We start from the raw sequence: 21,842 nt of genomic DNA, 5'->3' as shown, positions 1-21,842 counted from the left end.
TACGTGTGCTGCTGCACTGCACTCATATCCGCTGAAGCGGATATACGCGGCGCACACACTGAGCATACTTGCTCTCTCGTCCCTCTCTCGCATAGGGATGCCGAAAACTTGAGTTAATAACTTGACTTGACTTTCGACTTGGTTTTTCCAAAAAGTCAAACTTTTCAGATTACTTGGACATCCAAGTTATCTTTTCTGACTTAACTTGGAAGCACAAGTCAAGTTGTTAACTTGAAGTCGACTTCAAGTCGACTTGAAGTCGAATAAAAAGTAATACGAAAATTTGCGTAAAGGGAAGTTATTAGGCGTCACACACGCGTTCCATGTACTGTTCCAGTCATCCGCCCGGAGCTTTGCCTCCTGGCTGCACATACAGTCTATGCAGCCGTGTGGTCATAATTCACTTCGATGGCGGGAACAGTACATGGAAAGTGTGTTGTACAACACCATTATCAAAACATTTTAAAGATATAACGCAGAAAATGTCGGTTTACTTTAAAATTCCTCAAATGTTTTTAAAAACTCGCAAGTCGACTTGAAGCAGAACTTGAGAACTTGGTTTCACAAACCAAGTCGACTTCGTTGACTTGGTTTGGAAGGATAAGTTCAAGTTAATAACTTGACTTTTCCTACAAGTTTTTTCGATTAACTCAAGTTATTAACTTGATAAGTCGACTTCGCCAAGTATTTGGCAACCCTACTCTCGCAGTATGACTCAGCGTTCATACGCTCGCGTTGGATTGAGTCCAGTCTGCGCATCAACACACAGCTGATGGCTCACACCACGTGCTTGCCGCCAGTTGCTTCTTTCACGCCTTGACAGACGCTCAAGAACCCACTTAGCATCACTTGCTATTAGCCATCAGTGCTTTGTTCTTGCTTTCCCTGCTATTACGCAGCATTTGTTCCCTTTATTTGTACAATAAAGCATCACTCGCGATCTCCTCGTGCTTGTCTGTTACAGAATGGAAATCAGAAAAATTTCACGACACTTCGCGATATGCCTACGCAAATTTAATGTTGTTTTGTAGCATTCGGAATCGATATTCTGACAATATAAATTTTTATTTTTTGTTTAAATGGTTAGGTGCGTAGAGCGTACTGCGGAGTCGTACGATACGGATACACGTCGTCTGGAGTCTAGATTTCAGCCAGCCTATGACCTTCTTGCTCTATTTATCAAGTAAAACGTTAACGGCACATAGAGGACATATTATAAAGCGTAGTATGGTCTGGATGGCTGTCTTTTCTCAGTACGTTGTCAAATTCAAGAAAGAAAAGCCATTAATAATTATTATTTTTGACGATGTCCATAAACCATTCGTGACAAACGCCTCAGAGCTACTTTGTACCGGATGTGCCAGCTCGGGTTGGAATAAAGGAAATGTGGCAAGACAACCTAATATGCAAGCATCCGTAATGCTCCGCAGTACTCGCAATTATTATATGGTTATGTCACTTATGTGCATCTGACGTAACCTCAGGTGGCAGCTGTGTTATGGCTTTTTTGCGTAGAGGAAACCTGATGTATAACTTGAACAAATTTACGGAGTAGTGCGGCATTTAACTGACCAAATTACGCTGGGTACGTACACATCATGACAAAAATTAATGTATTTTGCCAGTCATAACCATAACTCGTATAGTCGTATGCATAAATCATAATGATGAATGCACTCTGCCATTGCTAATCTTTACGTGATTAGAGCAATCGATAACGTGTCCAGGTATTTTGGCAGAAAAAAATGTACAGTAATTTAAGTTAATGGTTATGTTTTTGGAAAACGTCCAGGCACGCCAAAACAAGGAGAAAACTTTCCTTGGACAAATTGACACAGTGGTATATAAGGAAAGGCAAGTAGCAAGTAAACTGCCACAAAATGCAGCAGATGTACGTATACCTGATACCGCGTTGCGTAAATATTTTTCTGCAAAGTACGCCGGTACTTTCACTTATAACTTAACGACTTTTCACTGTACGTCGCTATTATTTTTCCGTTCATATTCGGGAAGATGGAGTTGACGGTGGCGGCTGTAGCTCTTCTATTAGTCGCAACGCTTTTGTTCGACTGCGGCACGGCAAAGAACTGCCACCTGGCACTTCCACCAGTCTACATCGACGGTTGTCTCGCCTGTGAGCCGTACTGCAACAACCCCAACCCTGGTTGTGAACTGGTTTCGGCCAACTGTCCCGAACATCCGTTAGGAGCACGAGACTGCGTCTGTAAGCCAGGATTTCTGCGCAACGCAACACGCGGGGATTACAATATCCCCTCCAGCTGCGTGCTGCCCAGTCAGTGCCCCGGCGGCGCACCGAAAACAACGACCCCGGCGCCCGCCTCCTGCCCCGCCGGCAGCCACCAGATCATGGGTTGCGCTCGGTGTGAGCCAACATGCGACTTTTCTTTTATCGACCCTTCTTGCCCAGTGAGGTGGACCGATTGCCCCGATAAACGCGTCTGTGTCTGCGAGCCGGGCATGATGCGCACTCGGCAAGGAACCTGCGTGCTGCCCCAAGAATGCCCACCCAAGGAACCCACCTGCCCCGGCCAGTACGAGATGCTCGGTTGTTTTAACTGTGAGCCGACATGCCAGTTTCCCCAAGTGAGACCGTGTTTTGTGACTTATGCTGCATGTCCACGGCCACGCCAGTGCGTTTGCGAACCTGGAACGCTGCGCTCCTATGCACAAACCTTTGGTGAGGCAACAATTTGCGTGCTCGCTGACCAGTGTCCGAAACCGGATTCTGATCCCGAGGGACGCAAAGGTCCCCAGGCGCAGTCTTCAGGGAAAAAAATAGGTCGTAATGATTTCTGTCTGGGTATGACCTGGATGGATTGTTTATTGCGTCAATTGGGCTTTATTCGTCGTCGTCATGCTTGACGACTTTGTTCGGTGCTGTAGATGAGAGTCCCGTCATGGATGTAAACTGCTCAGTTCCGAGCATCTGCATCGCTCGCTTACAAATGCAGCTGTGTTTTTGCTCCAACTTCTAAACGAAATATTTTACGTAACGGATGTTATAAAATCTCAAAACTGTGCCGGTGATCCGGTGTTTTCTCGGTTCTGTTATTCGCAAATCAATGGTATCTGATATTCTTTTCTGATGTACACAGCACGACCTTCCGGTTCATCGGTGCGGCGAATAAGATACGCAAATTAAACAAAATCTGTGAAGGTTTTTATTCTTTTTAATGGTTTAGGAGTTGATATTTGCTAAAATCCGATGTAGCCTTTAGATAGCACGTGTCCTTATAGAATTCAGCCAACCCAACCACAAGATTGATTTTGCTTGGAAAAGCTGTATAATTTTGCTTGGAAAAGTTGGAAGTTGAATAATTTTGCTTGGAAAAGTGCACTTTATGAGATGGAATAACTGGCGTGCTATTTGCGAACGCTGAACAAGCCGTAACCTGACTTTAACGAACCGTGACAAGCTTAAGTGAATTTCATGAATAAATAAACAGGTATGGCGCTTTAAGATGTCATGAAAAAGTTGCTGTAAAAACCACAGATAAATCTTACGCGTTCTAAGGTAGACAATTTCCGGTAGGCATTTGTTTCTATTAGGTACTTGTAGCGCTTTGAAATAATTATAGTGGTGTCACTGTATAGTCATGTTAGAACAAATCCAACTCGCCGTAGTCACACGCGAACTAGATTATGGAAGCCGACGCTGAGAAAAACGAAGACACAATATGCTTATGTCGCTATCCACTTCTTATTATTTTCAGATATTATCAAAGAAGTAGTGCATAAAGTTTATTTTAAATACATGAATGGTCCCGATTCTCCAAACAAACAAACTGTACTCTGTATCACACAGCGGAATCTAGCCGACACAATAAAAATCCAGTTAGCCATGCGAAACGCAGCTGCTAGCTACGGGCCCAACACAAACGTGTGTCGGTCAGTAAAAAGACCGTTATCGAAAAAAATGCAGCAGCCGGTTAAACAAAATGCAGATTTAGCGCAAACGATGTGACCAGCAAGTCAGTTCACATTTTAGCGAGTAAGAAGCGAGTCATTAGAGCCAAACCGTTCAACGTATGTAGAGGAAGTAAAGTGAGCGCTAAAGTAAGATAGTACTACCTCTGCGGGACCGTCAGCCAGTTGCGTGCCGGTTAGTAGCGGAAAGCGCAGTAGATAGAGCGCGTCGCCCAACATCTGACGGCGGTTCACGGGGGACGGTTCCAAGTCCTCTCGAACGCACGCTGCATGGGCCCATCTGCAGAAGCAAGTGTCAGCAGCTGGCTTTCCTTCGAGAATGGAACCAAAAGGTCTGTCCTTGAAAGATAAGAGGGGGCCGGATGTGATCAGCCTCATTCCGTGGAAGCGCGGAAAACCGCTGGCAGTGGATGTCACCTGCGTGGACACGCTGGCAGCCTCGTACATCGACCGCACTTCCGTGAATGCCGGCGCAGCAGCCGAACTCGCTGAAAGGAAGAAACTAGCGAAACACGCTTGGATGCAAACAGGATACGATTTCGTTGCTGCAGCCTTCGAAATTTACGGACCTTTTGGAGACGGTACTAAGAAGCTAGTGGAAACGGTTGGAAACGGTATAGCGGCTTCAACTGGCCAAAAGCGGGCGAAAGAGTTTTTTAAACAGCGAATATCTACGCAAATACAACGGGGAAACGCAATTTGTGTAATGGGTACGATCCCCGATCAGGATAGCATAGAGGAAGTGTTTCTTTTATAAATGCCGTTTTGTTCTGGTGCATAGTTTGTACTCATGATACTTATTAAAGGTTGCATAAATTAAAGTACCATGATACTTATTAAAGGTTGCATAAATTAAATTAAAGTACCATGATACTTATTAAAGGTTGCATAAATTAAAGTGTCACGCCATACTTCCACATCAAAATGTTGATGTGATCGCAACTGATTACCGCTGAACAGCCAAGTAATAAATATCATGCTCAGCAGGTCTTTATCGATGGTAGGGAATACCAGAGGCTTTTTCATCCAACAAATTGAAACATTTCTCCGCGACACCATCAACGTGCCAACAGATGGCCTGCAACTCCATCGTCGTTACTAGTACATCCCAAGATTTTGCTTAGTTCTTCAGCGCTTTTAGAGACGCACCTGTTCCAAAGCGGATAGACAGTTATTGACGGTCAGCTGGCTGTAGATCATCTCCAGACACGCATGCACTAATGGTGCAAAATCGTACTTGTCAGCGCAGTTCATCGTGTGGAAAACATTGTCAGCGCTCAGGTTCTCCGCTTGATCCGTGTACATGAAAATGAAAACCCAGACACTCAAATGGAAATACTGTTTTTGCTAGGTAAAGCTCGGTGACCATGCTGCTCAACGCAAATCCTCCAGAAGACATGTGAAAGTAAATGTGAAATGTGTAAGTAAGACCAAAGCCACTCAAGCAAGTACCTGAGCAAGTTGGGAATAAAATGCGGAATCTCGATGGGGGCTTCGCAGCTTTCGGGCAGACTTCCGTAGAACATGGTGCGGAACACGGAGCCACGCATACTCATGACGTACCTGCAATTAAATGCGAGAATGAATGGAACTGCAAAAACCCGGCTCTGAAATCATCCGTATCGCTTATCAGAGAACATTGCTTACTTATGGGTCTGGAAGATCTGCACCGGGCCAAGCTGACATCCAACAGCAAATTTCAAATCGCTCAGTTCTCCGCTGGTCAGCATCTGTTTCATGCTACTGGCGAGGGTCGAGACGGGTCCATGCTTTTGGGATACCTTTGATGATGCAGGATTTGTGGAGGCCATTATGAATTGTTTATGGCTGTTTATTGTCCGATCAGGCGACGACGTGACACTCTCGGAATACGATTACAAGGAACTTCGGGATTTTCACAAACATCAGTCGGTTTACAATACACAATCAAAAAAGGGCGCAGGTTCTCAAAATGTAGAAAGCTCCAAATTGAACTAAATGGTGGATACGGTTCAAAAAGGAAGAAATTAAAAACAAATTAAAGGTTGGCAAAATACCCAAACTGCGACAAAATTGTCTAGCTTTAAATTTTGCCACACTCCAATCATCGAAATTCGAAACTGCACCTTGTTGAAGCTGCAAATAATGACAGCTAATACCGAAAATTTACCGACCGAGCCTCTTCGGCGCGATAAATATCGGCCATGAAAACAGTGCACGGCTCGGTTCGGATTCCAAAACAAAAATGGAACGAAAGATAGTACCAGCACTGTGTGCAACAAACTACGAAATAGATACCAATAAAACGTATGCGTTTTCTTATACCAGCGTAACAGTGTCACTGAATTGTTATGACCATTATTAATTTGGAAGTTGACTTTAGGATCAGAAGAAAGTTCAAGAATACAACGTACACTAGTGACTAAACCACTAACTCGCAGTCAGAAACAGATGAAGTCTCGAATATGACGCCGGCGTGTGAGGAAAGCAGATTCCGCTTGTTATGTTATTCTTATGAATTTATTCCGCCATCGTTTACCCGATCAGAATTTCTTCCACGTTGTTTCGGTCGATAGTGCATAAAGCGTGGCATCAAATTATTAATGCCAAGATTCAAAATGGAGAGAATGCCGCTGAATCCACGATCCATTTAAATAAACACGAAGGAATTTTGCTGGAAGACTTATTAAGTTTTATAAACGTCATAAACCAAAGAAATCCATTGGTCATTGGAAAAAATCGAGCATGTGCAGGAGAGCACTAATTAATCCAAGATTTAAATCCGTTTAAACCAACATAGGAAATCTGCTTTTCATTTTAAAACTGTCAAGAATCTGCAGTTCAGAATCATAAAAATCGAGAAAGCCTCTGTATTCCATAATCCCAATCGGCAACAAAACGCCAATTGACCACAACAGTGTGCCTCACACAACATCCATTTTCATCGACGCTTTGCTGCGAACAGGCTGGGTACGCCAACGGGTTCCGGCCACGGCCAAACGGATCCCGCCGATCGTTTCAAGCCACCGCCACTAAGAGAAAACAGAGGCCGGCTCGAAGGCGCTCGGAAGGGATATCGTCGGTGTGCTGTGGGAAACGGGGTGTGTGGCTTCACCGCGGCATTCCGGTACATAAACAAGTTCAGCATCTCCGCTTCCGTCAGCAGGCCACTCTGTCGCAGTGAAAGTGTTACGAAATCGGCCGGGAATCCAATTCAAGACAAGAAAAAAACTAAGCATTTCGCCGACTCACCTTGCCGGGGCCATCAGCTAACTGGGCGTTACCCAACAGCGGAAAGCGGACGAGAAATAAAGCGTCACCTAAGACCTTACGGCGATTTGCACCCGAGGCATCCATGAAGCTACGAGCGCACGCCGCTGCTGCCCATCTGCAAGAACGAAACCATAAGTATCCGTATAATGTCAGCAGCGTTTCTTCGACTGTACGTACCGTTCAACTGCCAAGTAGATAACGTTTTCTTCCGCAGACAGCTCGCTGCGCTGCAAAATCGTATGCAGCATTGATCGCGAGATTTTCGTAAATTCCTTCGACCACAGAACCGCTGCAGTTTTCGTATCCACCAGAGCCAGACACTTCTCCACGATGTTCTCCGCTTGCCAGTCAAGTGCCTGCAGGCAAATTTGAACTCTGATTCTTGATGAAAACCTAAGCGGTGAGTCGAACACCGAAGACACCGCACCAGTTTCATAGTCGTCAGACAGTTTTCAGGTTTCAGCTGGTCGACGACGAAGTCCGTACAGATCTTGAGAAGCTGCGGCAAATCGTATTTATCGGCGCACTTCATCGTCCCGAAAACATTGTCAGCGCTCAGACCATCCACTGCGTCGGTGTACACGAAGCTGCAAAACCGAAATCAAAGAGGAGCATACAATACCGTAAACCGCGGCTCTTTTGACGTCGGTTCCTTTGGGCATCAACAAAGTAGCCGACGTCTATTGGAATTTTCCCACACTGAATCACGCACCTGAGCATGATGGCGAAAGCGTCCGGTTGAAGATCCGGGATATCGATGGCACTGGGATGCTTCTCAGGCAGACTGCCGTAGAACATGGTCCGAAATACCGTGCTCCGAAAGCCCAACACGAACCTGCAAACGTTAGCAACACTTGCAATATCTGCGCAAATACTGCACGAAGTTAACGACCTACAATGTTTATGTGGGCAGATTGTCAGATTAGGTAACTCAGCTTTCAACCTGCGCCTTCGAAGCACGCCATCTTACTTGTGTGCAGAGAAATCCTTAACCAGACCGGTTTGGCGACCCACATTAAAACGCACGTCAGCGAGTTCCCCACTCGCCAGTGACTGCTTCACAAACTCGACAATTCCGTTGATTCCCGGGACAGGCTCAGGAATGCCACCGTCAGGGAGAACGGCGTTCGTGGACATGATCGGATTTCTGGGATCGACATCAGATTAATTGATAAATACCAAAGAAGTTAAGAAAAAAGAAATTTCCAAAAATATCAACGACAACCGACTTGATTACCACAAACAGTGACAAACTGACAGACTTTTCCTAATTTCAATTAATTTTGTACTTCTGTACTGTACTCAGCCTGTACTGGTACTGTTCATGAAACTTCACGGAAACGCCGCACCATGGTGATTGCAAGTTATCCTGTTGATCAGCCAACTCGAGGCGGTAACATCGTACAGTTTAGGCTGATGTCGTTTCTAATAACGTTTTATTTTGTTGTCAAATTTTGCGTCGGTGTTCTTCCTGCATTCTGTAACTTCCTTTTTCTGCACTGACCATTGATTCGTATATCGTAGCTGATCAAAGTCAAGAAAAAAGATATTTAACCCTTTAATTATGGCCACGAATATGTCACTTGCGATTCCTGACAAGGGAGAGCATGGGTCGCGAGTTCGCTCCGGCGACCGAATATCTGACTTTGTGAAATACGCTTGGTCGAGTGGAGAGCTCAGTGATGTGCGGTTTGCAGTAGGACGCGACTTTGGCACTGCGCAGATCTTTCACGCGCACAAGTAGAGTGACTGGGGCAGTGTGGTTTTTTTCGGAGATTTACCTTCGCTGGCATCGCCACAGTAACCTCGCAATGTATAGGTTCGTCTTGGGCATTCGCAGCGCTGTCTTTCGTGGCATGTTCTACGGGAGTCTGCCTGAAAAAGGTGACAATGCCATCGACATTTCTGATATTCAACGCGATGCCTTCGGCAACATGCTTAGGTTTGTCGGGACTTGTGTATTAAACTGGCTTTGGTGTTGGCTCGAAACTTCCATATTTTCTGGTTCCTAGAAAGTCTTGAAGACATATCTTAGCAGCTGTGGAAGTTACAAAATATACTGTAGAGTATAAACCATATCTTCGGTTGGCTGATGATTTTGAACTTGGCTTCCTAAGCGACATTTCGTCGTTCACGTTGTAGTTTCCTGTACACGGACACGATGGACAATCTGACTGCGGATAACGTCTTCTTCACTATGTTTTGTGCCGACAAGTACGATTTGCCGCTGCTGGTTAAAATCTGCTCGGATTTTGTTGTGAACCAGCTGACTCCCACTAATTGTTTGGAAACTCTGAAGCAGGTGCAGTCATTTTCTCAGTCGGTGAAATGAGCCGTTTACAGCATGAGTCGTTGTTACTGGTCACGTACTTACCTTTAGAACGCTGTCTTCGACTGCAGGCAGTCGGTTCTTTTGCGGTGAGCATTGTGGAGAGGTGTTTGACATTGATTGATGCGAACACTAGCGCGATTCTGCAGTCGGATCAATTCACCGAGATTTCTCAGGATGTACTGCAAAGCATCTTGCAGCGCGACACCCTGTCTGCGGAGGAGAACGATGTGTATCTTGCGGTTGAAAGGTGCGTGATTTCTTGGTAGTAGGATCAGTTAGTAGGTAGTTATTAAAAAAGTTATTTTACTAACTGCGTAAACCGGAACAGCGGTGTATAGTGGGAACTTTGAACTAAGAAGCCTGCAAACGTGAGATCACCGTTACAAAATTTGATACCGTCAGCGACTCAAATACACTGCCTTCCTAACTGTTTTCGCAGGTGGTCAGCAGCCGCGTGTGCAGGTGGCGCCTTAGATACGTCTGCTGCCAATCGGCGTCAAATGTTAGGTGCGGCTTTGTTCCACGTGCGATTCCCTCTCTTGACGAACACGCAATTGGCTGACGGTCCCGGCAAGGTAGGTCAACCGGTAAGGCTTCGATGTACTGGAACCGTTGAATTGCAGTCATTTTATGCAGATTTCTCCTTTCTTTAAAGTTTTCCCTGTTGTATTGTGGTAGAGCGGCCTGCTGACCGACGCTGAACTGTTGAGCGTGTTCATGTACCAAAGTGCCACCGTCAAGCCGGAAATCTCGTTTCCCACGGAACGCCGTACCGAACAGCGGCAGGTGGTGATTGCGGCCACGATTTTTCAAGCAGGGGACGAAGTTTTCGTGCATACCGCTAGTGATACTGGAGAGTTTTGGGAACCAGCCAGGATCTGCGAGGTCCATCCGCAGCATGTCACCTTCACTTTGTTCAGGAGCTGGATCATGCCAGGCACCGCAACAGCCGACAAGATTATTCGTGCTAAGGACATCCTGAAAAGGGCCATCTGGTTTACGTCCACTGTTTAGGGGCTTTGCACACTACGACCGCGCACTACCGGATGGGAGGCAGCAAGTCATGCTGCACGGCCCACGTACGGTTGTATTCGCGGATTTACGGCTGTATGGACCTGATGCCGTGTTCTGGAAGGCGAAGAATGGATAGCAAACCGTTGTTTTCCTGACAGACTGTCTGTAACTTTAAGGTTGAGGTTGACGGTTTGACAACTTGACGGTAAAGGTTGACGGTTTGACAACTTGAGTGTGTGACAACAGCAAACTCATTTCTCTTTCGTGAAGAATCTTACTTTCACTTTAGTTACTTTCGTTTTGGTGTTGTCTTTTTTGTATGCAGCGGCTGTGTGGCCGAGCTGCTCGTTTAACCTTACGCTGATGGCAGTCTCTTCATTACAATTTTACAAGTACTGCGGCGACGGTAAAACATGAAATGGTTTGTTACCTAAAGCTTAATTAAATGATTAGAACGGGTACTTGTAAGTTGTAACAGCAAAGCGAGAGCGACATACTCATATATGCTGCTTTCCATCTTTCCATCAGTAATGGTTATGGTGGATATTTGGTGGTTACTCACCTAGTCCCAAGCATGTGGTCTTGGCCACTTTCCCAGCCAAAACGGAGCCCGAGGCTTAGCAAAGGGAAAGGTCATGATTACTCTTATACCCTGAGAAAACGGGAAGCCGCCATTATTTTCCCGTAATTTGCCGCTAGCAGATTATATTATTTGAGAATGGAATTTCTGTCGTGTTTCTCGCTATCCTAACCGCAAAAACACGGCAAATTACTTGTCAATTTCCTTTTGTCGTTTGGAAGCGAGCGCGTTTGGCTGTTTCGGATACTACAGCTTGCATTTTTTCCCTGGGTCTGATACTTTTAGATTTTCTTTATAGCACAAAGCTTTATGTACCTCAGTTATCATAATATAATTTCCAAAATTATGGTTTGTTTCAGCGCGATGTCGTTTAAAGGCTACAAGCCTACAGCTACAATACTTCCGACTACACTGCACAGTTAAACGACATTTTATTGTTGTGAATATAATTTCGTTGCCAGTTTTAATGAAACTTTCATACGTAGTGCAATTTCGAAATAAAATTAGGGTACCCTTATAGGCACCCCCTAAAACCCCCGTATATTATAGGCCCTTTTCGCACCCCGTTTATTATAGGCACCCTTTTTACCTTAATATGATAAATAATAGATTTGGTGTTCTTAGGTAATAATGCAGCCTTATTAGATATCTCGTAATAATTTAATTACTACAGTAAAAGTTTACAGTAATTTGTTTCTCTGGCGTCGAGTTTAGTACATCAGGCCGATAATAGGACGACTCGGCAAATCAGCCAGCCTAAAGCGAATTAGTTTCGCCTGTTCTACTGTGACCAGGACTTCTGGTCCAGAAGCTCATCTTTCGCGTCTGTCCACTAATTCCTTGGCTTCCTTCCAAGCCGTTATCACCTCGTGATTTTTTCAGCTTGTAAGGCTTTTGAGCCGCGGCTTTTGTTGATACGGTGTTCGTGGGCGATACTACAGATATCGTTTCAGCAATGTAGGACAAAACGATCGGGCCGCCCTGACTGGACCCCGGCAACAGGACAACTGGAAATGCTACAGTGACCGGCTTGTGTTCGCCAGCGTACAGCATGGAAAGCTGCAGTTGGACATGCGGCGACACCGAAGCATGTCAGTGTTCAGGTGTCAGACAGCACCATATTCACGAAAGCGTTGGGATCTTACACATTAATATTCGTTTAAAGGGTGCTTAACGATTCCCTCAAACGAACGTTCACCACGACCCACTTTTTTCCGCATTATTGCGAATTTTGTACTCTGTATGTTGGGCTGTGCAGCCTGTGCACACCCTTGCCGGTCTCACTCTGTATGTTGGGCTGTGCAGCCTGTGCACACCCTTGCCGGTCTCTTTAGCAATATTTGTCGCTGAATTGCCCTGGCATGAAGGATTTCTGCATTCATACTACCTTCTGTGCCTAAACATGGCTAGTGCGGCGATTTTCCGGTAACGTTTCCACCTTTCTTCTGTTAGCGGATTCCATTGCCGTTCTATTCGTATTCTCTGTTGTGCACACTTTCACAAAAATTTTTGTGCTTAAGGGAAGGCTCTAGAGCGTGTCCTTGAACGTCTCGAGTCATATAGTACAATCACTACAATGTACCATATTAATCAAAAATGGGTGCCTATAATAAACATGGTGCGAAAAGGGGTGCCTATAATAAACGGAGGTTTTAGGGGGTGCCTATAACGGTTTCCATAAAATTATGCTTAATTGCACAATACCGAAGTGGCTGCGCGTAAACATCTGCAATCGCTCGTTTGCGCTGACAGTCCAACAACTTACTCATGCATGTATTGGGACTTCTAGTCTTGTACGATAGTTACACAGTTACTGTAACAGTTACTGTAACGTCCAATCGAACCTTTAGTTTATTTAGTAGACAAATTCCATGTCATGGTACATCGAAGCAGTAAACCGCACAATGTACAGCATACGACTCACAAAGGTTAAAAACAGAAAACCAGGCAACTTCAACATCCCGCTTTCTACTCCCGTAAACAGCTTTTCCAAACAGTCATACGGAAATGGTTAGGTTGTATAAAAGCCACTACAAAGTTAGGCTATTTTACTAAATGACGATATTTCACTCCACGACCACGATTAAAACATTTTACTGAAAAACTGTTCGCCTTGTTCCTTTGCGATTTCCAGTACACCACAGCCAAATCCATATTTTGAAATCGGCAGCTGACTTTCTATGGACGTCCATGTGCCCGAAAATACATCGAGTACTTCGATCGGTTTCGGATCACCATTTCCATTAATGCCACCCAGGACATATATGCTGTTTCCTATACAGCAAGTTCCGGCGGGAGACACCCGACGATTCATGTCGCCTACGATTTAATGAAGAGTAGGTTTATACCAGAGATTTGTGCGGTTCGGTTAGCAAGATGCAGATGCACGTACGTCCCTTGGTCCACTTCTTAGTCCGGGGATTATACGCCTCTACACAGCTTTCGAAAGTTCTGTTGTATCCACCTACCAAACAACCAAAACTTTACTGATAAGGCATTAGGTTTACCCGGGAGTTCGTTCACTTTCCAGCGTAAACCCGGCCATTATGCCTGTGGCCGCAGTGCAGCAATCAAGTGGCAGCAAACAAATCAACAGCCCGTTTCACTACATGCTTAATCGTACCAATGACATAAATCCATCCGTCCGATCCGACGCAGGCCGAAGCGCGATACCGTTCGGTGGGCATCGGCGGCAGTGCACTCCATAAATCCGATTTGGGATCGTAACAGAATGCCGCATTAGTGCCAATCTCCCTTATCGACGTGCAACCTCCAAACAAGAATACCTGGCCTTCGTAGCAGACCACGGCGGACCTTCTAAGCGACACTGGTAAGGGAGCTACAAAGGTCCACCGATTCGCTACCACATCATAGCGTTCCACCGATGACAGTACCCGCTTATCCTCAGCATGCCCACCAATCACGTAAATGTGACCGTCGGTGGCGGTAAAACCGGCATCACCGCGCCCCGTTTGCATCGGATGCACGTCGGCCCAGGTAGCGGAGACGGCATCGTAGCGAACTGTTCGTCGGGTCACGTCAAAAGCTCGCGGACCGACAACTCCGTTGCATACGAACAAAGTGCTGTTGATGACCATTAAGCCAGCTCTCGCCACGCCATACGGCAACGGGGGCAATTTTTTCCATACTGCTGTCCGTGGATTGAAGCAGTCGACGCTGTCCTTCACTGGATTGCCCTCGCCGCCAGCACAGATAATAAAACTCTCAAAACCTACTCTACGGCGATAAAAATACAGTAGACGTATCCGATACTCTATACTAGATGCAGACTAAGCATGCACCACAAAATGTATGAAGTTAGTTTGTTTTAGAGATGGTTTGCATGGTATGAAGATTGTATGGTGTGGTGCTGCAAAAGATTTTTCTTAATCGAACTGATTACTACTACACAGCTAGGATTGCGACGTATAAAGTCGAAAAAACACCGGATAATCGAGTCAGCTAGTGGACGCTTGTTTTCCGCATATGAGAACAGGAAGTGGCAACATGATATGCCGTGTAGTGTAGTGCATTATCTTTTCCGTTTTTATAATAGCGGATGCTCTGTACACTATCTTTCCTTACCTTTTACTACGTACACTACCTTGTGCACTTCCTCTCATACTGTGCACTGCCTTTTCAGGCACTAATTCTCATTTGGTAAACGACCTTTAACATTATAACCATTCATTCGGAACACACCATTTACCCTACCATTCACTTGGTGCACTGCCATACTTCCAAAACCATTCCGTAATATTATATACGGCACATATTATACTTACAGTACGAGTACGCTGAGGCTTCTTACTGTACATAACAGTACATTGATATAAAATTGCACTGTCCAGACTCCAAACCATGCGAAGAAAAACGGCACACGGGCGCCAAAAGTAACTTATTCACGGGAATTCGATTTTTTACTGCTGACGATGCAGCCAACGAAAAAGCGGCAGTTCCGGAAATAACTTTTATGTAAAGAAGTTAGAAAACAAAAGGTTGCGCAAGCAGGAGAAGGTAGTGCCAAATGGTGGTGCATGAAGTCAAAGAGAGTACTCGAAAGGATAGTGTACCAAATGAAAGTTAGTGCAAAAAGGTATTATACGGAACGAAAGGTAGTGTATGGAGTGTTTCCCTCTATAATATGGCCAATTTTTTACAACTAACGTTTTTTCTAATACATAATATTACGTACTTGTCCAAGACGTTCGAAAAGATTATACCTAGATAGGTCCTTGTAATTCTCGATAAAATTTGATTTCATTCAGAGCACACGCCGCAGATGATAACTTATTCAACTTACTATACGATTTCCTTGGAGTGTGTCGGGAGGAGAGTGTTTCGCTGTCACATCCTGGCAGCGCATCCAGGTAGATTGAATGCGACGGTTCGTTTGCTCCGCCACGTGCACAGTACTCTCTGATAGCGTTAACACAAGCCAGCAAATAGTCGTCGCTGCCTTTGGGACCCAGGTGTACTGGCCGAATCAGCTGCAATAGCTCCCAAAACTGACGCCGGCGTTTCCGAGAGTCATGATGGAGCCACCGTTGGAGGGCGTACAACACATCGTCTTCTCGTGGCACGTTTAGAGCATCGGAACGAATGAGCTCCATAATCTATGAAAAGCTAGCGCTAAGGCCGGTATGCAGACAATAGTTACTAACTTGCACTATTACTGTAGAGAGGCCGGTGTCACGACCTTTGCCAATAATCGAGCGGAACGTTTTTGGGCTACATAAAACAGTGTGGTGTATCTAGATTCGCGTGTTTCTTGACCTTCTGACCTTCTTGTACTTTCTATATTTCTGTTCTCTGTCCTTCGTCTTAGTAACTTTCTATGCTTCTCCTGTTCTCTGGTTACGGTTCTTCCCATGACATTCAGTCAGTTCTCTGCTCAGTTGCGATACACATTAAAGTGCTACGATACGAGTCCATATCATACGCTACAGTATACATACTAGTACTAATGATACTACCGATCTCACAAACAGTCAATATGAAGTATGCACTGTACCGTATATTTCGGCATTTCCAGAAATTCCGCTCCTTGTGAGAGGGCCACAAAATGTTTTAGGGCTAACGACTTCGCCTTGACCGCTAATGCAGAATTCTTATGGGCAACGGAATCGGCGAAACAGTACAGCGTCAAACAGGTTCGAACGTCTATGTGATCCTCCATATATTCCCAGCAGGCATCCACGACGGGGGTCATGTTCAAAAATTTCGCAGCAATGAACATAGGCTGCACGTTACTTCCGTTGATGGGGATGTCCGCCATGTAGCAGTATTCAACCAACCTGCAACCATTGGTTTAGTTACCTTTAGCTGCAAGATGCGTAATAAAAATTGGAAATCTATCGGAAAAAGTTTAAGGGGTTTTTTTAAATTAATTTTGGCGAACTCAAATATGTTTCACCAAATTTCTTAGGCTGTGCAAGGGATAATCGTTCCCCATCTTCGCGCATACTGCGTGTGCAGCACCAGAGCCAAGAAATTCTGATTGTTAAATACAAGCTTACTTGGAGAGGATATCACGGGAGATGTTGTGCAGTTGTATGACTTCCTGCCTGGCTTCCTTCATTCCCGACAGGAACATGGTGCGGAAGTATTCGCTGTGGGCGCTGAGAATACTGCGGTGACAAGGAATTCCAAAGGAGCCATCTTCTGTACCTTTCAGTAGCACATCGCACAGATATCTCCTGGCACGCAGATTCTGCAGTTCACGACGAAAGTCCGCGATAGGTGCCGCTATACGTGTAGAACTCTCCTGCTCCTCGTTGTCGAAAAGATTCTCTAGTTCGCGGATGTTCGCCTGCCATTTCCAAATCGAAATTCTTCCGCAACGGGCAATTTGCTTCACAGAAGTGGCACTTTTAACGTGCAGTTTACTGAACTGACAGTCCTCGATTACTGGGAGATCTTTCAGTAGGTCGCAATATCCAAAAATGAAAGAGATCGACAGAAGAAAAATTTACAGAAAGTTTTAGGCCGTTGCTCGTAAGCTCTGGTGAGTTAAGTCTTCAGCAATCGGTTGACTGAAGCAATTTTATAGAATTTGGCGCTTAATTCTGAGATGTTTCTTATGGAGATAGATCAGATTGCCCAGATCCGGTTACAGAAGAATTGCCCTCGGTGAACAGCCCATTCTGTCCGGACTGTGGCTCAAAATAGGGTCAGCTTGTACGTTTTACTCTTGTTCGATGTGGACTGCTGTCTAGTGTCTATCAACACAAAAACCCTTTGTTACTGTAATCCTGATTAATGAGGGCAATTTTGAACATCATCGGGCCCATCCTGATGCCGATCCGAGGCTGAATCGGAACTCTCGCTGGTCTCGGCTCGGTATACCGGTATGCAATACATGCAGTATACCGGAATTCAGTAGTTACTAGCCTACTACCGACTAGCTACGTGTTGGCTTTTAGTTGTCGTGCACAACTAATATTTTATGCTATACCTTACAGCAGATAACGATACTTGTGTAACTGTGTTGACTGAAATTGACTGTTACCGGAAAAATGTCATTGTGTCGTTGGTTCCTAATGTGAGGAGGAGTGGCCTCCCGTACGCCCGCACTGGTGCGGGTGCTAAGTTGTTTTGCTGTATTTTGATGTTGAATTTCTTCATCTACCAGATCTTCAATCTGGTAGATTCTTCAGTTGCTAGCCATCGTCGTCTGACAAACTTGCTGGTCATTTAGCCCCGCAGCATTCTGCTGCGGGAGCTTCTGTAGTGTCATGTGAATGGATAAAGTGTGCAGTTGATTGTCGGGTGTCTTGCGTTTCCGCATAACTCGTAGTATACAAAACTGCTCACTCTGCAGGATAGATTCCGTTTCTGTCTCTGTCCGTGGATTCTTCCTAGATCCACCATCATACTAAGATTATCTCCATCGATAAAACTGTTTATTCTTTGGCTCCTGTTTGGGTATCCCATTTGCTATGTGGCCATAAAGTTGGCAAGACTGTTGGGTCTTTGGGGGCGCACTCCTGAGCTGGTGAGTTATCCGGACAATTTTGACATCCTAACTGCCTGTATTAGTTAATAACGAGCGTGTAACTAGCGATTCTAGCGAGCATAAATATTTTTCGGTCATCAAAACTGTTGCACGGACTCTATACTTTGCCAGATGCTGCAACAATTGTAGACTTGTAGTAATAGTTGTACTCGTAGTAATTGTGCGCCGTATACAATACGCAGCCAATAGGGGTCCAATTAATAAACATATCTCGACGATAATTAAAGATTAATAGAAAACAAGCGATATTCGGTAGAAACTTCGAACTGCAAGCCCATTTTGCACTGTGATATCAGCAATGTCCGTGCGAACTGAAAACGTTTCACGCTAAGCCGGACCGAAAATCTTTTATTTTAATTTTGCAGTGGCCGGGTTTCGAAAATGATCCTCATGCAAACAGATACCTCACAAACGTGAAACCACTTCGTAACTTAACGGAAGTATCCACAAAAAATGGCGGATGGCGGGAAGTCAGCGACATTGACCGAGAAAGACACTTTGTTGACCACTGTGACTTCGATAGGATCAGTGTGTCGGATTTGTCAGAAGAAGTGTTTGAAAGAGAATATCGCTACAAGAAGCCAGTTTTGATACATTTCCCCAACGGTGCAAGCGAGTGGACGAATATCGAAAACTGGACCTTGCAGGCACTGCTCTCGTAAGTGAGCTTCAAATATCAAATCCGTGTTAGTGCTTGCCGGTTCTGACACTTGGAAGTTGGGTGGATGCATTTTGTGCGTGTCCAAATTTCTGATCGTCGGGTTACGTCTGATGCCCCGGTCATACTTCGTGTTCGAAGCCTTTAAAACAGTTCTAATCAAAAAATGTGTTAACAGTATGATCGCAAGCTGTTCTAAGGACCTTTTTCTTAGAACAAAAAACTATGACCACTCTTCGAACAAAATCTGTAAAACTTGTTTTATAACCATATAAAACATGTTTTAGTGGGGAGGGGCCTAATCAAACTTCTTAAGATGTTTAGAACAAAAAACTATGACCACTCTTCAAACAAAATCTGTAAAACTTGTTTTATAACCATATAAAACATGTTTTAGTGGGGAGGGGCCTAATCAAACTTCTTAAGATGTTTTAGTACTTTTAACCAATAGTAGCGCGCATGATAGGATCCTGGTTATAACACCGTATTCCCATTTTTATATGTCTTGATAATGCGGATATCATTTGAATACACGTAAAAAGTACTATCAAAAGCAAACAGTATTCTTGAACTTATTTGGAAACGAGTTCTGTTGATATCATTTAAAAGCGCGATCAACATCTGTAATAATTAACCAAAAATTGTAATAATTTGACCGTTCATAACTGGTACAAAATGAGCAAAAAATGGGAGCAAAAAAACGAGGCTCGTTTTTTCCGTTGTGGCCGTTTTTTCCGAGCATTGCGACGAGATATTAGGGCGGCACAAAGAATAATAAGAGACAGTAATGCTTGTTTCTTTCGGAAAACCGGAAACTGCATCGCGTAATATTGGCAAAAACTGTTTTTAAAATACGAAAGCCTAAATTCACATTCTTCTGCGTTTTGGAAGTTCGTGGTACTCTGATGAAGCGATGCTACAGTAGTCTGATTTTTATTTTCAAATTTTTGGATAAAACGAGTGAAGTCTCTATCAGAACAGTTTTAGCGGTATGACTAGTACACCGATAAAACTGTCCTAAGCATACTTTTGCGAACAGTTTAACACTTAAACACTTAAAACATTTAAACATTTAAACATTTAAAACAAATTCGTTAGATCCTGTGCTAAGCAAAAAGTTCTAAAATTTTCGTTAGAACACGAAGTATGACCGAGGCATGAGCCACCGATATATTTTATGTACCCGCCTGTTATTACAGTGCGTACGGTAGCCAGGAAATTGCGAGTGGACGAGGGACCGATTTCTTTTTACATCTTCATTCCGACTACGGAACTTTCAGAATGAGCTTGGAAAACTTCCTTTCGACAATCATGGATAGCAGAGATGCCCATAAGGAACTATAGTAAGGCAATAGTTCTAAGATAGAAAGTTACTCCACAGTAGAATGCATATTCGAGGACAAGTCTTTTGGGTATTTATTTCAGTTATCTCTACAATAAAGGCCTCCTCAACGATTCATCGGGCCTCCTGAATACGTTGTGTGTACCCAAATTCCTGCAAATTGTAAGCGGAAAGCAGCCATTTATGTCTTGCAAGTCCAAGTGACGAGCACGAGTATAGCAATGTTTGGAACCACGGTGTCACGGTTTACAAAATATCTTTATTATTTTTTTCATTTCAGCCGCGTGATGACCGCATTCCACTGTTTTACCTGGGAGCAACCTTTTCCGGTATATCGTTCCATCGGCACTCCGATGCGTGGAATGGTGTATTGTTTGGCTGGAAGCGATGGTTTCTGTATCCCCCGCACCAGACCCCACCCGGGGGTGTCAGTCCCGGATTCAACATGATGCCGTGGTACGAGGAGATCTATCCGAAGCTACCGCAGCATCTGCGACCTTATGAGTGCATGCAAGGCCCCGGAGACATTAGTATTTATTTGGTAAGCGGTTCACTTGTAAAGTTAGGCACAATGCAATACAACGAGTATTATATTATGTAGTGACCTTTGACTGTTATTGTACTCCAGTGCATGTGTATACGTTGTGCATCTTCTTAGCTATGTATATTTACAGTGCTTGAATATGTGCTTATTTATTACAGCCGGAGTCCTGGTATCACGATAAGAACGAATGGGCCATTATGTGGGGAATTAAATGCTTCGGAATGCGGGACATAACGACAGAATTTAGCCTGCTATAACACAATTTATACCTTTTCAGCTACACTGAATCTTGGAGATACGGTTGCTGTCGGCATTCAACGAAATTCCTCTATCCTGCCAATGGAAAAGCTTAAATATGCAAGTAAGGCCGTGCGAAGATGCACTTAGATAACAATTTTTATGCAGCGTGCATATTGTGCGCATTACGAAGATGTTTTCGCCTGTAATTCTGATAAACCACATCACATGTACCTGAGACGATTGGCATTGTTACTAATTTTTGGGCATAAGCCGTTCGTGTTAAGCATCTATACGTATACCAAAGATTCCCGGTGGAAATCACCTGAAATACTAATAAACTCGACAGTATAAAAATTTAACTACGTACTTCCTGATACTTATAACACAACGAAAGAATCACTTTAATCGTCATAATGAAAGAACCACTTTAAAAATGCTTTTTTTCGTGTTGCATATACTGCAATCACCATGATCATAATCACATAATGATATCGCCTGGTTACCCTTTCAATCTCGGTGTTGCAGGCTACCGGATGGGGCTGGATGCTCGTTTCACAGCAGCGTTCGAAGATGTTTAGCCAACTACACGCCCTATATCCAACCAACTCGGAGATAATGCTTCTTTTGGCGCGGACGTATGGCTTTCTTGGGGACCTTCACAACAGCGAAATTATGTCAAAAAACGCCGTTGATGAGGATCCGTATTTCGTCAGTGCGTATTTGCAGCTAGCACATGTCTACTTAAGGCAGCAAGATGCCGACAAAGCCGAGAAATGCATGGAAGCCGTTATTAAAATCAATCCAAATTACCACGAAATCGCCTGGTACTATGGGTGTTTTTTGATTGGCCGACACAGAGTGGACGAAGCAATTACTTGGTTCGAAAAGGTTGGTCATCTTCTGATCGAGCGTTT

General features: G+C 44.4%; 7 protein-coding genes across 7 annotated transcripts; 3 read left to right on the top strand and 4 right to left on the bottom strand.

Annotated features, from left to right (window-relative positions):
• The first annotated feature begins 1,848 nt into the window (after nt 1-1,848).
• LOC129598939 (multiple epidermal growth factor-like domains protein 6) lies at nt 1,849-3,169 on the top strand. Its single transcript, XM_055497027.1, has one exon. It carries the CDS (start codon nt 2,014-2,016, stop codon nt 2,881-2,883), a length of 870 nt encoding a protein of 289 aa, XP_055353002.1. The 5' UTR covers nt 1,849-2,013; the 3' UTR covers nt 2,884-3,169.
• Nucleotides 3,170-5,085: 1,916 nt separating this feature from the next.
• LOC129598969 (BTB/POZ domain-containing protein 6-B-like) lies at nt 5,086-5,759 on the bottom strand. The gene is made up of 3 exons (XM_055497065.1): nt 5,596-5,759; nt 5,401-5,511; nt 5,086-5,272 (listed from the first exon to the last, which is right to left on the bottom strand). Exons 1-3 carry the CDS (start codon nt 5,757-5,759, stop codon nt 5,086-5,088), a joined length of 462 nt encoding a protein of 153 aa, XP_055353040.1.
• Nucleotides 5,760-6,769: 1,010 nt separating this feature from the next.
• Nucleotides 6,770-8,459, bottom strand: LOC129598938 (BTB/POZ domain-containing protein 6-like). Its single transcript, XM_055497026.1, has 6 exons — nt 8,171-8,459; nt 7,913-8,035; nt 7,628-7,787; nt 7,378-7,556; nt 7,180-7,315; nt 6,770-7,099 (listed from the first exon to the last, which is right to left on the bottom strand). Exons 1-6 carry the CDS (start codon nt 8,335-8,337, stop codon nt 6,869-6,871), a joined length of 996 nt encoding a protein of 331 aa, XP_055353001.1. The 5' UTR covers nt 8,338-8,459; the 3' UTR covers nt 6,770-6,868.
• Nucleotides 8,460-9,011: 552 nt separating this feature from the next.
• Nucleotides 9,012-10,546, top strand: LOC129598968 (BTB/POZ domain-containing protein 6-B-like). Its single transcript, XM_055497063.1, has 5 exons — nt 9,012-9,142; nt 9,343-9,523; nt 9,601-9,779; nt 9,972-10,107; nt 10,211-10,546. Exons 1-5 carry the CDS (start codon nt 9,012-9,014, stop codon nt 10,544-10,546), a joined length of 963 nt encoding a protein of 320 aa, XP_055353038.1.
• Nucleotides 10,547-13,696: 3,150 nt separating this feature from the next.
• On the bottom strand, nt 13,697-14,224 carry LOC129598967 (influenza virus NS1A-binding protein homolog A-like). Its single transcript, XM_055497062.1, has one exon. It carries the CDS (start codon nt 14,222-14,224, stop codon nt 13,697-13,699), a length of 528 nt encoding a protein of 175 aa, XP_055353037.1.
• Nucleotides 14,225-16,107: 1,883 nt separating this feature from the next.
• LOC129598966 (kelch repeat and BTB domain-containing protein 12-like) lies at nt 16,108-17,865 on the bottom strand. The gene is made up of 3 exons (XM_055497061.1): nt 17,812-17,865; nt 16,646-16,938; nt 16,108-16,423 (listed from the first exon to the last, which is right to left on the bottom strand). Exons 1-3 carry the CDS (start codon nt 17,863-17,865, stop codon nt 16,108-16,110), a joined length of 663 nt encoding a protein of 220 aa, XP_055353036.1.
• A 105-nt stretch (nt 17,866-17,970) lies between these two features.
• LOC129598965 (jmjC domain-containing protein 8-like) lies at nt 17,971-20,869 on the top strand (the record flags this gene model as incomplete). The annotated part of the gene is made up of 6 exons (XM_055497060.1): nt 17,971-18,123; nt 18,510-18,802; nt 20,002-20,145; nt 20,228-20,306; nt 20,425-20,674; nt 20,847-20,869. Coding segments are annotated over 6 exons (942 nt in total), but the record flags the coding sequence as incomplete, so codon positions are not given.
• Nucleotides 20,870-21,842: the final 973 nt, after the last annotated feature.

This window comes from Paramacrobiotus metropolitanus, unplaced genomic scaffold (assembly GCF_019649055.1).
Source record: "Paramacrobiotus metropolitanus isolate TYO unplaced genomic scaffold, Prichtersi_v1.0 Parri_scaffold0000133, whole genome shotgun sequence".
Lineage (NCBI taxonomy): Eukaryota > Metazoa > Tardigrada > Eutardigrada > Parachela > Macrobiotidae > Paramacrobiotus > Paramacrobiotus metropolitanus.
This window is presented reverse-complemented; position numbering and strand designations above follow the sequence as displayed.

Excerpts from the sequence above, each read along its gene's own strand:
- LOC129598967 (XM_055497062.1), bottom strand. The coding sequence starts at position 14,224 with ATGGTCATCAACAGCACTTTGTTCGTATGCAACGGAGTTGTCGGTCCG.
- LOC129598968 (XM_055497063.1), top strand. The coding sequence starts at position 9,012 with ATGTATAGGTTCGTCTTGGGCATTCGCAGCGCTGTCTTTCGTGGCATG. Across the intron at positions 9,143-9,342 it reads GCCTTCGGCAACATGCTTAG|TTTCCTGTACACGGACACGA; the intron begins GTTTGTCGGGAC and ends TTCACGTTGTAG. Across the intron at positions 9,780-9,971 it reads GTGTATCTTGCGGTTGAAAG|GTGGTCAGCAGCCGCGTGTG; the intron begins GTGCGTGATTTC and ends CTGTTTTCGCAG.
- LOC129598969 (XM_055497065.1), bottom strand. The coding sequence starts at position 5,759 with ATGGCCTCCACAAATCCTGCATCATCAAAGGTATCCCAAAAGCATGGA. Across the intron at positions 5,512-5,595 it reads CAGATCTTCCAGACCCATAA|GTACGTCATGAGTATGCGTG; the intron begins GTAAGCAATGTT and ends ATTTAATTGCAG. Across the intron at positions 5,273-5,400 it reads TTTATTCCCAACTTGCTCAG|TGTCTGGGTTTTCATTTTCA; the intron begins GTACTTGCTTGA and ends TTTCCATTTGAG.
- LOC129598939 (XM_055497027.1), top strand. The coding sequence starts at position 2,014 with ATGGAGTTGACGGTGGCGGCTGTAGCTCTTCTATTAGTCGCAACGCTT.
- LOC129598966 (XM_055497061.1), bottom strand. The coding sequence starts at position 17,865 with ATGACACTACAGAAGCTCCCGCAGCAGAATGCTGCGGGGCTAAATGAC. Across the intron at positions 16,939-17,811 it reads CGGGGCTAAATGACCAGCAA|GCGAACATCCGCGAACTAGA; the intron begins GTTTGTCAGACG and ends TGGAAATGGCAG. Across the intron at positions 16,424-16,645 it reads TCCCGTGATATCCTCTCCAA|GTTGGTTGAATACTGCTACA; the intron begins GTAAGCTTGTAT and ends CAATGGTTGCAG.
- LOC129598938 (XM_055497026.1), bottom strand. The coding sequence starts at position 8,337 with ATGTCCACGAACGCCGTTCTCCCTGACGGTGGCATTCCTGAGCCTGTC. Across the intron at positions 8,036-8,170 it reads AAGGATTTCTCTGCACACAA|GTTCGTGTTGGGCTTTCGGA; the intron begins GTAAGATGGCGT and ends TAACGTTTGCAG. Across the intron at positions 7,557-7,627 it reads GTCTGACGACTATGAAACTG|GCACTTGACTGGCAAGCGGA; the intron begins GTGCGGTGTCTT and ends ATTTGCCTGCAG.